This window comes from Hippopotamus amphibius, chromosome 4 (genome assembly GCF_030028045.1).
Source record: "Hippopotamus amphibius kiboko isolate mHipAmp2 chromosome 4, mHipAmp2.hap2, whole genome shotgun sequence".
Taxonomy (NCBI): domain Eukaryota; kingdom Metazoa; phylum Chordata; class Mammalia; order Artiodactyla; family Hippopotamidae; genus Hippopotamus; species Hippopotamus amphibius.
In genome coordinates this window covers 130,547,424-130,563,930 of record NC_080189.1, presented here as the reverse complement: position 1 = coordinate 130,563,930, position 16,507 = coordinate 130,547,424, and the positions used below count along the sequence as shown (strand labels likewise).

At 41.7% G+C, this 16,507-nt stretch overlaps 1 protein-coding gene across 2 annotated transcripts in view; it reads left to right on the top strand.

The window, feature by feature from the left end:
* Positions 1-16,507, top strand: part of RSU1 (Ras suppressor protein 1) — a 194,002-nt gene that overhangs the window by 88,332 nt on the left and 89,163 nt on the right. For both annotated transcript variants that reach the window (XM_057733187.1, XM_057733188.1), the window contains one exon: positions 8,750-8,882. In XM_057733187.1, coding sequence (XP_057589170.1) covers positions 8,750-8,882 — 133 coding nt within the window. The remainder of the gene's footprint in view (positions 1-8,749; positions 8,883-16,507) is intronic.

Here is a 16,507-nt window from a genome sequence, read left to right as displayed (position 1 = left end):
ATACAGCACTGTATAAGGTGTACAGCATAATGATTTGACTTACATATATTATAAATGATGACCACAGTATGTTAACATCCATCATTTCATATAAATACAAATATTTTCTGGATCTTGAAGAATTGTTTTTAAAAATTTGAGTTTTACATTGGGAAGGGATCTTAGAACTTATCAGTCCTGCTGCCATTCTTTCACAGATCAGGAAGCCAAGGTCAAGAGTGCTGAACTGACTTGTTCAAGGGTATGTAACTAGTTAATGAGAAACCTAAGAGTTGAACCCAAATGTGCTGAGTTCTTTTAATGTTTTTAATTAATTTTTATTGGAGTATAGTTGCTTTACAATGTTGTGTTATTTTCTGCTGTACAGCAAAGTGAATCAGTTATACGTATACATATATCCCTTCTTTTTTAGATTTCCTTCCCATTGAGTAGAGTTCCCTGTGCTATACAGCAGGTTCTCATTAGTTATCTATTTTATACACAGTAGTGTGTATATGTCAATCCCAGTCTCCCAATTCATCTTACCCTCCCTTCCCCCCTTGGTATCCATAAGTTTCTTTTCTACATCTGTGTCTCTATTTCTGCTTTGCACATAAGTTTATCTGTACCATTTTCCTAGATTCCACATATGTGCTGACTTCTTTTGAGATCAGTTCTTTCCTCCACTCACATCATGTTGCTCTTCATAAAATGAGACCTAACACTACGAGCTTGGAGGATACCTGTTTGTTTACAATTTCCTTAGGGAATTCTCACGCATCTGTACTTGAAACGGATCACCAAAGGGTGTGGTATCTTCACTGATCCTATAAGAAGTTGTGATTGCTGGAACTTATTCTTTCAACATCCATGTATTTTAGTTTGTGTTGTATGATTTAGGGATGTCTCCTTGGGGTCTCCAGGATAACTGGGGCTCCCTCGGTGCTGACATTTCCAACTTCCCTGGCCATCAGAAAGTTGTGCTGGAGCTGGGGAACTTGAATGGAAGGAGGATGAGGCCTTGGAGGACGCTGGGTGATGCAGGGCACTCTGGGAACCGAGCCCCGTGGGATGCCGCAGACTGCCGCCCTTTAGAAATCGTCAGTCTTCTAGGAAATGAAATCAGCATTCCTAAATCTTTCATCGTGGCCCTGCTTTTGATCACAGACCTGTGAGAAGCTTATGAACTTGGGGGCCCTTTCCCCAGGAGAGTGCCACCATGCAGATGTAGATTTCTTTTGCATTCCATTTCAGGAGGCTATGAATTCCCTGAGTGAACCTCTTTTAGGCAAATTGTTTTCCAATACACATTTTTCTCTCCTTAGCAGATATCACTTCACATAATCATGAAAAGAGTATTGTATATTTATGTAGTGCTTTCCAGGGTCGAGAACCATTTTGCCCACTTTTGGGCTCCTGTCCACAGTCCTATCAACCGGTACTATTATCCCCACTTGGCGGATGAAGCTCAGAAAACACGAGGATTTACCCCAAGGTCATTTGGTCACAAAGCCGGTGAATGGTACTTGGGACCCGGAGTCAGGTCTTCTGGCCGGATCCACTGGGCTTTTGTCTGTACTTCCTGATGTTACATAAACAATAAAGTGGAAATCTGGCAAGCCAAAGTAAGATTACCTCCCGCATTCAGAAGAATGATGGGGACATCCTACACAGATTCCAGGTTTACGACATGGATAGAAATCATGGTACCGGCGTGGAAAGGGACGTGCAGCGTGAAGCAGCGGCGGCGGTGTGCACTGGGGCTGCCCACTGCCCTGTTGCTGGGTCATCGTATTTACAAGTGACCGACAGACCTTTCTAGTCCATCTTACCCTGCGACGCAGATATCAAATGGCCAAGAAGGGCCCCAGGGGGAAACTGTGAAATGATATTTTTCTTCATTGGTTAGAAGGGCTCCTTGGACTCGTTCATACCGACATGCATATAAATCAGATGCCACTTTTGTTGGGGCCATGTGGTAGGGTGTTTGGCTTTTTCAAAAAAAAAACTTTTTATTATTTAAATTGTCCTCTTCCCTCAACTAGATCAGAAGAGTAACAGTTTTAGTATGTTTCACACAGCAGCAGCGCTTTGTATGTATTAAGTGAACAAAATGCCTGTTTTAAAAATGTGTTGCCAGAAGGCTAAGCAGACAATTGCCAGAATGACAGCGTGGCCTCGAATTCCCCGCAGAATAAATTTGAGAGCTGTCATGAGCCACCCTGGCTTACTGTGATTGCATCGATGATGCACAGAAAAAGAAGCAGCCTCAGACCCTGCATCTCCATGCCGTCAGGGCTGAGCAGACCATCATCTATGAAGTGCGCTCTTCCCTGCAGTAGGATGATGCCGTTTAAAATAAAGAGTGATCCCTTTGTACTAATTAGTGCCCATCATGTATTTTGAACTGTTTTCTGTTGATTTCCCTTCCATGCACCTTATTTAATTCTAAAAATAATCCATACTTGTAATCACGTGGAATTCTCGAAAAAGAAAATTAATAGTTTACCCTTTATCCTGCTGGTTCAAGTCCCTTTCCCACCTTAATTTCCCCTCTTGGAGGAAACCAATGTTAACAATTTGATATGTATCCTTCTCTTTTTCGCTGAAACACTTCCTCAGACACATAATATGGGATTTCTTTCTCCTGTACTTTTCTCAAAAATGAAATCACAGCCAGCTTAGTATACCCTGAATTTTTAAAAATTAGCGTGTAGACCTCTTTCCAGGTCAAAACACACAAATCTCTGTCATTCATTTTAATAACCGGCTAACGTTTCATTGGGTGGCTGTAGCATACGTTACTCCGCTTCTCACCTGTTGGCGAACATTCTGGTTGTTTCCAGTGTTTTATTACAGCAAACATTTATTATTACAATGTGAGCATCATTTTATAAGCCCTGGGATCATTTTCCATTTAGTGAAGTATGTTGCTGAAGATGTGAGAAAGGTAGAAACCTTCCATCTCCAGCTGTCATCTATAATCATGCACTTCTATAATTAGTAGCCTCTTACATCGTAATAAGAATCTTAAGAGATTTACGTGCAGGATATCTCTTTATATCTGGAGCAGCCCTAAACGTCGCTTTCATTTTGCATTGGAGTCGTTTGTGGTTAGTTTCTGTGTATGGATTCCCTGCAGAGCAGAGGTGATCTTTCAGCTGTCATCATGTCCCATCTAGACCCCATCAACAGCGAATCAATTACCTGGGTTTGGGCAAATGCGGTATAGTGATGACATACTACCCAATCAGCCGTGGTTTGCTAGTTTTACCTTGTTAGACGATGGCCTTAGATTTTCCTGAGTGAGAGAGCCTGGCTTTTAGGGTGCATTAATTTAAAAAACGTTCTGTGGTGTTTTGGAATCAGGGAGGGAGGGAATGATGTTTTGATGACATGAAGAAATTTGTCCAGATCGCCTCGATTGCTTAATGTACGATAAATGATGTTATTGGCCGTGTTTCGGGGTTTGAGTACTCGGGAAGCATTCTTAACAGTACGATTATGAAAACAACCAATTTCCGTACGTGAAAACAAGCCTGGTGATTGATGAGGCCACATTGCCTGTTGCATCCAATCACATGTATAACCAGCGAGGAGAATGACTGTTTTTAACACAATGCAGCCTTTACAAAATAACCGTTGCATGGCCAAGTGGCTGTAATTGAGGCTCTGGAAAGAAGCATACATGGTCCTTTTGCAGGTAATAAAATGGGACATCCAATTTGCAATTGCAGAAGGAGCTTCTGAGTGACAGATGATCTTCAGGGCAGCGCCGGCCAGAGGGTCACCGCTAATCACATTGTGGGCTGGCTCCCCGCGTGGCCCCGGCCTCCCCACTGGAGAGCGTGCGGAGGGAATCTGTATCTGGGAGTCAGCCAGCGTGTCCACGGATGCACCACTTTCTAGCTTATTAGATCCTGTTTGTCACAGTGCTTAATCCTGCCGCCTGATCCTTGTTAGAACAGCACCAGAGCGCCTGCTCAGGCTTCTAATCAAGGAGATGGGCGAGAGTTCCTAACTAGAGCCAGCCAAGCGTGCGGCAACTTAGGGCTCCTGCAGCCTGACTGACAGGGGAGAGATGCTTCCTGCATGTTATTACTGCGAAGGGAACCCGCCCCGGACAGCTGACGGATGAGCTCGGCTGAGGCCAGAGTAACTTGTTGCTGGGCCTATAGGAGGCGGGTGACAGCTTTTCACACGGGATAATGGTCGAGCTTTACTCTCATTATCTTAACCCTCTTCTGAAATTGCCTCCTTCAGAGTGAGGTGAGAAAGCCAGAGACACAGAGCCGGCTGGGAGGATCTCAGCTGCACAGAAGCAGGTACCGTGTCCTCCACCGGTGACATGAACTCAGAAAACAAAAGCGGCACATCCTGTCCCACCGAGCCCGCTTATAGCTCTGAAGAGTTGGTGCTGGGTTTGACTCGTGCGGTTTCCAGCTCTTTAATAGGTGCCTGCTTTAAGGTGTGCTCTGGACATTAAGCGTGGGTTTCATGGTTCTTTGTTAAAAAATAAAAAGCATAGCATCGACCACAAAGCTACTGTGGTGCTCCCCCCGGTCCCCCTCCCCCCAGCCCATCATTCTTTTCTGTTAGGCTTCCCAGTTCTGGTATTCTGTAAAGCACCCGTGAATCTGAAATTTGTTTGCTATTAAACCTGACTTAGGATTGTTTGATAATACATAAGTGGGAGTGGGGGAGGGTAGCCTCCCATCCCTCCTCCCTCCCCTGCGCCCACCCTCCCCCCGCACCCCACCCCCGCCGGGATGTAGAGATGAGTTTGAAGTGATAGAAATGAAAAATGCTCGTGAAGAGCCTCTGGTCCTTCCTGTGTAACCCAACTGTCAGACGTCAGTCGAAGACTCCTTTGCCCCGAAGGGAGCGCGCCCAGCTCCTGTGCTGCGTTTCCTGCGCGCTCCAGTTAGCAGCTGTTATTAGCATTCCCTTCTGCCTCTGCTGTCTCCACGGACAGCGCTTAAATAGAGACATTGCTAGGGATTGACAGGTCTCCGGGGGGTTAGAGGCTTCAGACGAGGGGGCCCAGGGAACAGAGCTGACCTTTCTTGACATCATTCCCCCAGGTCTGTCTTCCACGTGTGGCTACCAGGGAGTGTCAAAGTTTACTACGTTATTTTCTGAGGATTATCGCTAAAAAGACTGCCGGCTTAGTCAGAGGCGGTTACTAAGCGAACTAGAGGCCGTGTGCTTTCCAAAGTGGGTTTGTAGGTTGTTGGTAGGAGCATGCAGACTCTTCTTCCTGCAGAACCTGTTCATAATATCTGTACTTTTGGGTTACTGGGCAAACCTTGGGTGGAAGGGAGCTGGTGATGTAGCCTGGGAAAGAAGAGAGAGTCGTCTTCCTCTCACCGTCCCCGGGCAAATCTGGAGTAGCTGAGGCTCATCTGTGAGGTCCTTCCTAGACCCTTTCCCTGGTCCACGTTGTTCTCACATTGACCCAGAACCCCCAAGATACAGCGTGCTGAGAAGCCCTCTGTGCTCCAAACATAGCCACCTCCCCTCTTCTTCCCACCCTTCTTCCCCTGAGTTACAAAAAATAAAATAAAAATCATATGCCTGTGATTCCCTATCTGAACCAGAGATTAAAAGGAAAAGAATCCAGTTGAGTAAATTCATGGTGATGCGTGAATGACATGGAGTCCTAGGAGCTCATTCAACAGATACAACTCTACCCATTGGAAATTCAGAGCAGATTTTTCATTAGAATAACTAATTTGGGGGGGGGGGGTGGTGAGGAGGAAAGATACTTAGAGCAGAACCACCTCTATCAGGGAAAGCCACTTTGCTTAGGAATTGGTTCACTTCTTTGTGTACTTTATGCTTTTCAGGGCTTTTTTTTTCTTACCCATTTTGGAAAACATGTTTCTCCCAAAGGTCTCATGTATTATGTGTTTTCATAGTTGATTCCACGCTGATGTCAGTGGGCAGGGCTCGGAGGCTGGAAGATGATACTGTGTAAGCGTAGGTTGTCTGTTAGGTGAGTGTTTTAGGAGAGATGCTCTTACCTCCAGCACCTCCGCCCCCAGCCTTTTAGCGAATTGCTGCCCCACTGTCACTGTCACCTGGTGGGTTGGTCCTTCCTTCCATGACTGTGCTTCCTAACAACAGCAGGCAACAAAACACACTGTGCATTTAAAACACAACACTTCGGGAATACGGACGTGTTTCGAAACGGAAGACTTTTTCCAGAAATTTCTATTGTAGTTATTTTTAGGAAACGTGGAAATTGGAGAAAAAGAAGTATATCAGTTTGATCCTTGGGAAGCTGAAAACCCCCTCCCCTCTCCAAGTCATGATGAAAACAAAGTATATAAATGACAGTCCGTTAAACCCAGTATGTGCAACGTTTGGATTTCCATTTACCCCCGGCAGTTTTCTGACTCATGGTTTAGCGAATAAAGCCCATTCATTTCCGAGTGATTTAATATCTGACTAATGATGTTTAACCATTAAGATGAGGAAGTTGCCAATATTGATAATCTTGGAGAGAAATGTATCTGCTTATTTTTGTGCTTAACACCAGCAGGTTCTAAGTAACTTTGGAAAGATCGTGATGGATTGCTCGCTCTTAATATGTAAAGGTATCCATTGTCTTTAAAAGCATTCCATGAAATGGTAATCACTTCTATGTTGGTCTCTTCTTTCTCTTTTATTCTGAGTAGTTTCAGGTTCATAGAAGCACACCTCTTATTGATTTCAGACCACTGCAATAAAGCAGATATTGCAATAAAGCAGGTCACATGAGTTTGTTGGCTTTCCAGTGCATATAAAAATTATGTGTATGCTATACTGTCATCTGTTAAGTGAGCAATAGCATTACGTCTAAAAAAATGTACATACCTAATAAGCCATTCCTTATTGCTAAAAAATGCTGGCTAGCATCTGAGACTTCAGTGACTTGTAATAGTAACATCAAAGATTACTGATCACAGATCACCATAACATATAGAATAATAATGAAAAGCCTTGAAATGGTGCAAGAATTACCAAAACATGACACAGAGGCACAAAGTAAGCAAATAATTTTGGAAAAATGGCACCCATAGACTTGCTGGACACAAACCTTTATAAAAAATGCAGTATCTGAAAAGCACGATAAAATAAAGCATGATAAAACAAGGTCTGCCAGTATAACAAAAAGAAGACAAATCCAAAGTATCAATTCTTTTGTTTTAAAAGAAATACTACATCGTCTCCCTAGTAAATGTTTTCATTTCTTTTCATTTCTGAAGCTGCGGTCAGCTAGGAAGCGGTGTGCTTTGTGCAATGCGCGCATCCTAGAATACGTTTTCCTTATCCTGAAGTTATCAGGTATGACAAAATTGGCTTTAAAGCCTCAGAATGGGACAGATATGGTACTTTGGTTGTGTCCTGGGAAGAACAACTGGGTATCTTTGCTGGGTGTCTTTGTGCAAAAAATCTTGAACGGTAGGCCAGGGGTCTGAAAATGGGACTTACTCAGCAGGACTTTTAGGAAAAGGGTTTTGGTGAGTCTGCCAAGTAAATCAGTGGTCCCCAACCTTTTTAGCAGCAGAGACCAGTTTCTGGAAAGGCAGTTTTTCCACAGACTGGAGCGGGGGGTGGGGAATGGTTCAGGTGGTAATGCCAGTGATGGGGAACAGCAGGTGAAGCTTCACTTGCTCACCTCCTGCTGTGTGGCCCGGTTCCTAAAAGGTGACAGGCCGGTGCCGGTCCATGGCCCAGGGCTTAAAATAAATCATGTACAACTCTGCGCGTATCGTCTCTGTCCCTGTGTCTCTCAAAGGCAAGCATGTTCTAGGAGGCTCTTTCTCACACTGCCTTTTCCAGTTTTAAATAAACCAAACAGGAAAACAGAGAGTCGAGGGATCCATCCATCAGCAAGTGGTACCCAGATGCTGGCTACCTTCATCAGCTCATCCTTGGTTGAGCTAGATGGACACGTAACTTGATTGTTTCACCAAACATTGTAGAAAGAATCAGCGGTTTGGAGTCAGAAGCCTTAGATTCAAATCCCCACTCTGACATTTTCTGATCTTGGACACATCACTTAATTTCCCCAAGTTTCCATTTGTTTGCCTATAAAGTGATGTCAATTCCTGACCTTAGGGATTGCTGGAGAATCAAAAGAGGAAATGCTTTTTACAGATAATTTGTAAACTGGTAAGGGCTGTACTCGTGTGCATTTCTACCATGTTAATGAGATTCACTTAGTGCTGATTCTGAGATGTGCTTATGGTACCCGAATGAGGCGATGATAATTTTACTTGGGCAGTGTTCTTATGCTTTCTTCACTCATGTTCTACTTTGATGAAAAGTGGTGTTGACTGGATCGAGTTTAGATCAGATTGGACAAGTGGTGATACATACTGTCAAGATGGACTTTGGGGGAGGTTCTGATATTAATGAGTCTTTCAGTCTTGGAGGGCCATTTTTGTCTCCGTAGCAAATACCTGGAAAAATGAAAATTCTTGCTTCATTTCCAAGAATGCGTTCCCAGTTTACTTCCTTCTTAGCTTTTTCCTCTCCTCCTTCCCTCTCTCCCTCCCTTCCTTCCTTCCCTCCTTCTTAATTTCTTGGGCCAGTGTACAGTCACTGACATACGTTGTATACTAATGATGACTTGGGCTACACATTTTTAAAAACAAATCAAATGACTCAAAAGATCCTTAAGGTCGTGCTGTGGTTACTGGGCAGGAATTACTTCTTAAGATTCGATTTCTGTTTGATTGGATGACCTTCACCTTTTTTCCCCCCTCCTTCTTTTTAGGAAACTTGGATTTAACTGGTCAGAAGCAGATATTCAAAGCAGAGAACAACCCTTGGGTAACCCCCATTGCTGACCAGTTCCAGCTTGGTGTGTCCCATGTTTTTGAATATATCCGCTCTGAGACGTACAAATAGTAAGTAGACTATGAAATAGTCTGGTTTTCTGAAATAGACTGGTTTTATAGTATTCGTAATTATGCCATTTTTAAAAAACTATCGTGTGATCTTGTCATTGGTGGCGTGGAGCGCAGAGCATTTTAAAATTTTTTGTTAATAACCGCATGTAGTAATTGTCTCTGTTATAGATTACTTTTGACATTTTCAAAGGGAATTGATGCCGATTTTGTTTAGAAAATTTTTAAGTTATTAAATTGGCTGAATACGCATGGCACTAAGGAGATTCACCAGACACGTGAAGATCAGAACATACTTTTTCTTCTTTGAATGCAAAGAATAACAAACGTTATGAACAAAATTATTAAGCAGTTTATTTATAAAATCAGTAGCGAATACTAAGAAAGCATCATTCTATTCTTTAGAAGCTTTTACTCTAGTGAGATAATAATCTCACTAAGAGAAAAGACAAGGCAGAAGATGAGGAGGAGGAATCAGCTAGCTTAAGTCACAGCATCAAAATTTCAAGTCCTCCCCTCTGGTCAAGCTCACCTGCAGGGACCCAGCCTTAAAGCCTAACTAATCCCACCTCTTTCTTCCTCAGTGTGTCCAGGCAGGAAGTAATCTTACCACTTCCACCTGCTCTGTTGTTACTATTATCTTCCGTCATTTTCCCCTCATCCCACCCCCAAACTGAAGTGATCATTTCTCTCCATGTTTCAGTGACCCCCTAATGCTGAAATCGTGTCACCTCTAGTTTGAAGCAAATGCAAAAGGCTTGAAACAGTTCGTAGCCAGATTTAATCTGTTTTTGTGTCTGGTACCAATGTTTGAGAATTTAACATCCCAACTCTTAGAGAGGACCTAGGGGATCATTAAAGGTTACATTCAGTTTGGAGTCTCCCTTTTCTCGGTATCAGAAATATCCCCCCCCTCCCCACCCCAAACTCAACACAGCTCTCTCCAAATCTGTGTTGGGACAGCGGGTCAGATTTAACTGACAGGGCAGAGTCCTTGCCCGTGGATGGCCAGCTGTGGCTCTGGTAGTACAACTCCCCGTATACCATGCTCCTGGTTACACATCTGGGGCTCCTTATGGTCTCTTTCCATCTGACGGAATCACAGAGAAGATGAGCTGTGAGAGAAGAGTGGTATTCAAGGGAAATAGACTAAAATTGCCAAACTGATGGCATATCCTCATATATGAATGCAGCTTAAAACATGGTTTAGATTTCTTTGAAGATGATACCTTAACATTTTTTTGGATACCTTAATGTTTATCATGTCGTAAGACTTACCCTAAGAGTAAAGTGAGAGATGTTTAGGGTGTGTTATTGTCTCCTGAACCACATAGATAGGTGCAATTATTACAGATACCTAGTGTTTTTCGAAGAATGAACAGAGCTCAGGCTTGAAAATTCATTTAGTTAATTATGAAAATGTGTGAAAATATAATTGCAAATTAGCAGTTTATTGTTCATTTGGTTTTTCTTAAGTTGTTAATCGTTTCTAGCATTGGCTTTAGATAAGGCTCTAATTCTTTGTTAGTAAATGGGAGGTTATGTAGACCTTGGTTTGTAGGATATACTTTTAGAAAACCGTTGTATATGATAACTACAGAAAAATAAATAAGCTCCTGTTAATCCAGAATTGGGGGAAAAACTGTTGTTTTTTCTGGTTAACAATTTTTTGATTTACCATACACTCATTTAGAATTTACAGAGAAGTAGAATACATTGCATATGAAAGTGCTTCTAATTTTGATTTCATTTTAAAAGATTATATTGTGAATGTATGGATTTTGTATTACCTTTGAGTCATTAGGCAGTTAGTCACCATTATATGCTGTTACAAACTATTTTTGTTTATTTGAACATCGTTAGAATTCAGGGTGAATGAGAGGTGTGTTGCGTTGATTGAGTTTGTTGGTACGTTATTCGAAAGGGAATCTGTGACACATTTTAATCAGTGATGTATTTGATGTATATATTCTTGTCTGTTTTATTGGCATCTTATATTTGAGGATCAGAGTAATCTATGCAGTTTGCCTACTAGCTTATTTTTTATGTGTTTGATTTCCTCGTGGACAATTACATTATCTTTTGTCCAGTTAAATCAACATTAAAAAGCTTAAATAAGCATGGGAGAGCCATCATCCCCTTTCTGGGGTACCAACCAGTACTCTCTTCACTGCCTTTAGAGGAGTCTGTGTGAGCCTCTGCTGGGAGAATGCACTTGACATTAAACTCCTGGGGGCAGGGACCTCCTTGAAAGTGAATTCCCTTAGAGTTCTCCCCTTCTCTCCTCCTTGGGAAAGAGAAGAATATTAACCACTTCCTGTATCCCAGCTTTCTGTTCTCCCAGTGAAGTAGTTACCTTCAGTTCTTGATCAAACTTACCAGCCAGAAACATGGACTCTGAACTAAGTAAGACACTGCCTCAGGCTCTTGGTCTTTTTAAAAAGGTAGTTGTACAAAAATGCCACCACTATGTTCACTGATTTTTTTTAAAGTCCTCTTTTACAGGAATAGATATATGTTGGTATATCCTCATGTAACTAGAATTCCACTTAATTCTTTCATTTTTTTAAAGCAGCCACTTCATAATTAGAGGACTTTTAGTATCCTTCTCAACTCTCTGAAAAAAAAAAATCTAATTAGCAGATATTTGGCTACTTTTGTAAAGCTGTATTGTGTGACGACTTGCAAGGAGGCAGTCTATTCGTTATACCCGTATTTTTTAAAACAAAGCAAATGTCTCATTCGATACCTTAGCCTTAGATCCTTTATTCTGAAATCTGTAGTTTCTAATCTTCACTTCCTTGTCTCTTTTTATGTCATATACACCCCTTGCAATTAAAAATCTTTTTTTATATTGATCTTTAGCCTGTCATAAAAGCATATTTTCGTTTTTTATTCTGGCACTTAAAATACCAGTGAATCTCCTTCCTCTTTTTTTTTTCTTTCTAACCAATCGACCCATTACCGAAATGAGAGCATTAAGAACTCACCAGCGCATTTCATTTCCCTTCATGTCCATGGTTGATGTTCAAGGTGACCTTCCCGTTCTAAGCACATCCTGAGAGGCCTTCCGAGTCTCGAGCAGCGACAGGCAGGGAAGATGGATTATCTGATTTCCAGACTCTAAGGGACTCCAAGAGGAGATGTGGATGTTTGAAACAAAACAGGGAAGTCAGTGTTTAGGAAGAATTAAAACACTTGGCAAGGATTTAAGTTGATGAGGATGAAGCAGGAGGGAATGTGGGCAGGTGTGGCTGGGAGGATGCTGAGGGGTGATTCTTCAGGAGATTGTTCTTTTTGAGTACATTGGGGGCATTCATCACGTCCTCATCGTGTCTCAGATGGAGAGGCTGCTCTTTGTTCATTTATCGTACTTTCAGCAAAGGGAACATATTGGCTGGTGTCATTGCATTGCCCGCTCATTGTCACTTGTTCCCTCTGTTAAAATAATTCTCTCCGTCTGCATGTTGAGGATCAGACCCTACAAGCGCGTTTGTGTTTTCGTGCTGTTGTCGAGTAAGTTCTGTTTCTGTGAAGCAGAATTATGATAGGATAGTCACCGCTTGTTAAATTTCCAGAAGGCAGATTTTTTTTTTTTTTTTTTTTTTTGTCCCTGGGAGGAGAAGTCAGATTGGAGTCAGGATCCTTGACAAGATTCTTTGTGAAAGGGAGTAACTCACACTTTTCACATTTCCATCAAGGAAGGTGGATAGAAACCACAAGCCATTTTAAAAACTGACACGTTAACTCTTAACAAAAGAAGAGGTTTGACAAATGTGAAGCTGAAAATGTGTCTGTTGAAAGCGACATTTGGAAAACAGGCATCCTCATGAAGTCTGCAATTTGTAAAGCATGGCAGTCCTAAAGCCTCATCTCCAGGCTGGCATAACTCAAAAAGTGCTTCCCTGTCATTTTTCCTGTCTTGTGACTTTCCTCTCCAGGTGCCACATGTGCATGCTTTTCTGTTCATTTTTTTAGTCTTAAGTGAAAACATTCCTACTGTTATTAATGTTACTTAATGGAAACATTTTAACAAAACAGTGCTCCAGTGAGTGGTGGGCACTGATATGGAAAAGGCTGGCAATTTCTTTTGCCTGGAAATCTAGCAAAATAAATCATCCTGTTTAGTTTGTAAGGAGGAGTAAGTACTTTGATTCTGCTGCGTATTGTTTCTTAAGCTGTTTTACTTACAGAATTAAAACGAAGTGATGTTTTCTTGTTTTCTGCACCGTGGGCAAACCTATGAGAGGCCGGAATGGGCATACGTGGGCTTTATTAAACAACTATTATATCCCCTAATGGTTGCTGACTCAGAAGATCCTTAAATAACAGATATTTCTGGTCTACCAAGAGGCTAAAGAATTTCCAACTTAATAAGTGATCCCATTTATTTAAGACAGCTCTTTGCAGAAGGAAATCCTGCCTAACAGAACTCTCTAAACCTTATTATTTTTTTCTGGTGAAGTATAAATGGGAACAAGCAGATGGTTTTATAAATATCACAGAAGGCTGGAGGAGAGGTTTACTCTGCCAGGACCTTGCTAGCAGTTAGTGAATTTTTTACATAGTGACAATAGGTGTGCAAGACGACAAAGACTTTTCTCTTTCATTACTGTATCTGAAAATAGCTCCACCAAGCCAGAGAAACACAGTATTTCTCTGTAGTAGACTCAAAAAAGAAGAACCGATTTCTCCTAACACTTTCGACATGAAGGTTGTCTTTCTTTTTAAAAGTAGACTGTGTATTGTGCTCCTGGTAATTTATATTTCCTTTATAGATGCTACATCTGTATATTGAAGTTCTTTCTTTAAGTTAATAAATGTATTCTCACATTTCCTCCATAATACAAAATATGACTCAAACTTTTGACATCTCTGGACCTATTTGCATGCAAATGTGCTGCATTTAACAAACCTAGCCAAGAAATATCAACGAGAAAAGGAAAACCCATGAAATATGTTGTATTTCGGTAGTTTTGTGTCACACCCCTCATTTCATGTTCACTTTAAATGATAAAGATCACATCGCCTTCCTTTTTCTCCAGGTAGTATGTTACCAGCCTAGGGAGTTGACAAATGTTAATTCCACTGAATAGATGTAAGTCAGGACAGGACATAATATCAGCGTTGCTCCTTGACTTGGTCCCTCACCTGTTTTCTTTGTATGGCCATGAGCTGTTAATTGCCCTCATAAATGGATCCCTCCCCTCTCAAGGGAACAAGAGGAAAACAGACTATTTGAGGAAGAGTGCATAACAGTTCTCTCTCTCCCAAACTTTTTGATAGATTGCTTAATGTAATTTACAACTAAAAGGAGTTTTTCTTCTCTGCTTTTTAACTTGTTTAGCACTGCTATTCAGATGTACTTCGGAGGTCGTTAGTATTTTCCCATTTTCTTAGTGCATGTTCACCATTTCTTTGATACATAAAGTTTTTACATGCCTTTTTTTAAATTTATTTTTTGGCTATGTTGAGTCTTTGTTGCTGCACACGGGCTTTTGCTAGTTGTGGCAAGCCAGGGCTACTCTTTGTTGTGGTGCGTGGACTCCTCATTGCCGTGGCTTCTCTTGTTGCAGAGCACAGGCTGTAGGCATGCGGGATTCAGTAGTTGCAGCACACAGGCTCAATAGTTGTGGCACACGGGCTTAGTTGCTGCGAGGCATGTGGGATCTTCCCGGATCAGGGATCGAACCCGTGTCCCCTGCATCGGCAGACGGATTCTTACCCACTGCGCCACCTAGGAAGTCCCAGAATGGGTTTTTAATAAATGGCCTTTTGAAGCTTTACTTTCCTATAAGTAGATACCTCATGCAAACCAGTTCAGGTTTTTAAGTGGACGGTGCTTCCCATTTGACATTTCCAGTGTACCTGGAACCTCTCTCCGCTAAACCTATACAGGTCAAAGGTAAACTCTTGCCAGGGTTTGAAAAACCAGCTTTAGGAGGCCAAGCTGGGATTCCCGAAGGCCTCTAGGAAACCCCATCTTACATGTATTCTGGGAATGTCTTCACTCTGATGTGCCTTAGATGCAAACGCAGGGCTGGGGAAGGCTCCCTCAGGTATGCATGTTCATCCTCTGGTCCTCCAGCGTGGTCACACCTCAGCCACCCTGTGCCGGGCGAGCTCTGTGGAATCAGGTTTGACCAATGAGCTGGAGCTCTTGTCAGTCTTTCTGCATTTTATTCCATGACTAGGGCAGTTATCAGTAAAGAGTTGCAAATAAATTTAGATGAGCAAATGGGAAAAAACACAGCTGCTGCATTAAAGGGAGAAGAGTGATGTTTACTCTGCACCTCGCACTATACGAGAGGCTTTCACATGTCATTTTAAAGAGCAGAACAATTGTGTCTGTCTCTCCTCTCCACCGTTTATCGTCCTTCCTCGTATGTTGACTCTCAAGCGTGCATTCAGCCTGTCTCGTGCAGCTGTAATGTACAGCGTGATGTATTACAGTATCAATTTAAGGTAAATAGAATATAGATAATTGGTCCCTCTTGACAGAAGGAAAATAAACATAGTCTAGACTCCATCTACACTCCAGAAAGGAAATGTGTCAGGTTACTTCCTCTTCCGAAAGAGCTATTTTGAGTTCCGTTTTTAGATGATGCTCACTTGAAATAATCACATCGAACTATGGAATATCGACCGACGCAGAGACATGGTCCGCCCTACATGTTGATAACCTTCATTAACTCCCAGCAGTCTTCAAGTTCCATGCTTGATGTATTCTGTCCAGCTAAGATGAGTTATTGCCTGCCTTTGCTGTTTTTATTTGAGAGATATATGAATAAGTGGCACTTTATAATCAAACAAAACTGTCTGTGATTTCTATTCTCTACACGGTAATATCTTGTTTTATTACATGCTGGCTTTTTATTGAGCTCTGGTCTCTTATTCTGGTCAGGCATTGTTGGAAGTTTTGTTTTTTGTCATTTTGGGCAATTAAGGGTTCTGCTATAATGTCAGATAGTTTGGCTTAGAATGCATAATCTTGTGAAAGGAGTTTTCGACCACTTTATCAGATAGAAAGCATAAATGTGAGTTCTATGTCCACTGGCATTTAGTGATGCTGAATTTATTATCGACAGTAAGGAAATAATTATCTAGATTTTTTTCTATTGTGTTTATATATCATTTCATTTGTATTTTTTCAGATTCATGATGTAAAAAGTTTGTGGTCAAGAAAATACTGATTTCTATTCTAATAGTTAATTTCTAAATAGTCGTATTTGGAACCTATACAGTTTTTTTTGTTTGTTTTTTTTTTAATTTTAATTATTTTTTTATTTTTTTATTTTTTTGGGGGTACACCAGGTTCAATCAACTGTTTTTATACACATATCCTCGTATTCCCTCCCTTCCTTGACGCCCCCCCCTCGAGTCCCCCCCCACCCTCCCTGCCCCAGTCCTCTAAGGCATCTTCCATCCTCGAGTTGAACTTCCTTTGTTATACAACAACTTCCCACTGACTATTTTACACTTGGTAGTATATATATGTCTGTGCTACTCTCTCGCTTCTTCTCAGTTTCCCCTTCACCCCCCGCCACCTCCCATACCTCGAGTTCTCCAGTCCATTCTCTGTATCTGCGTCCTTGTTCTTGTCACTGAGTTCATCAGTACCATTT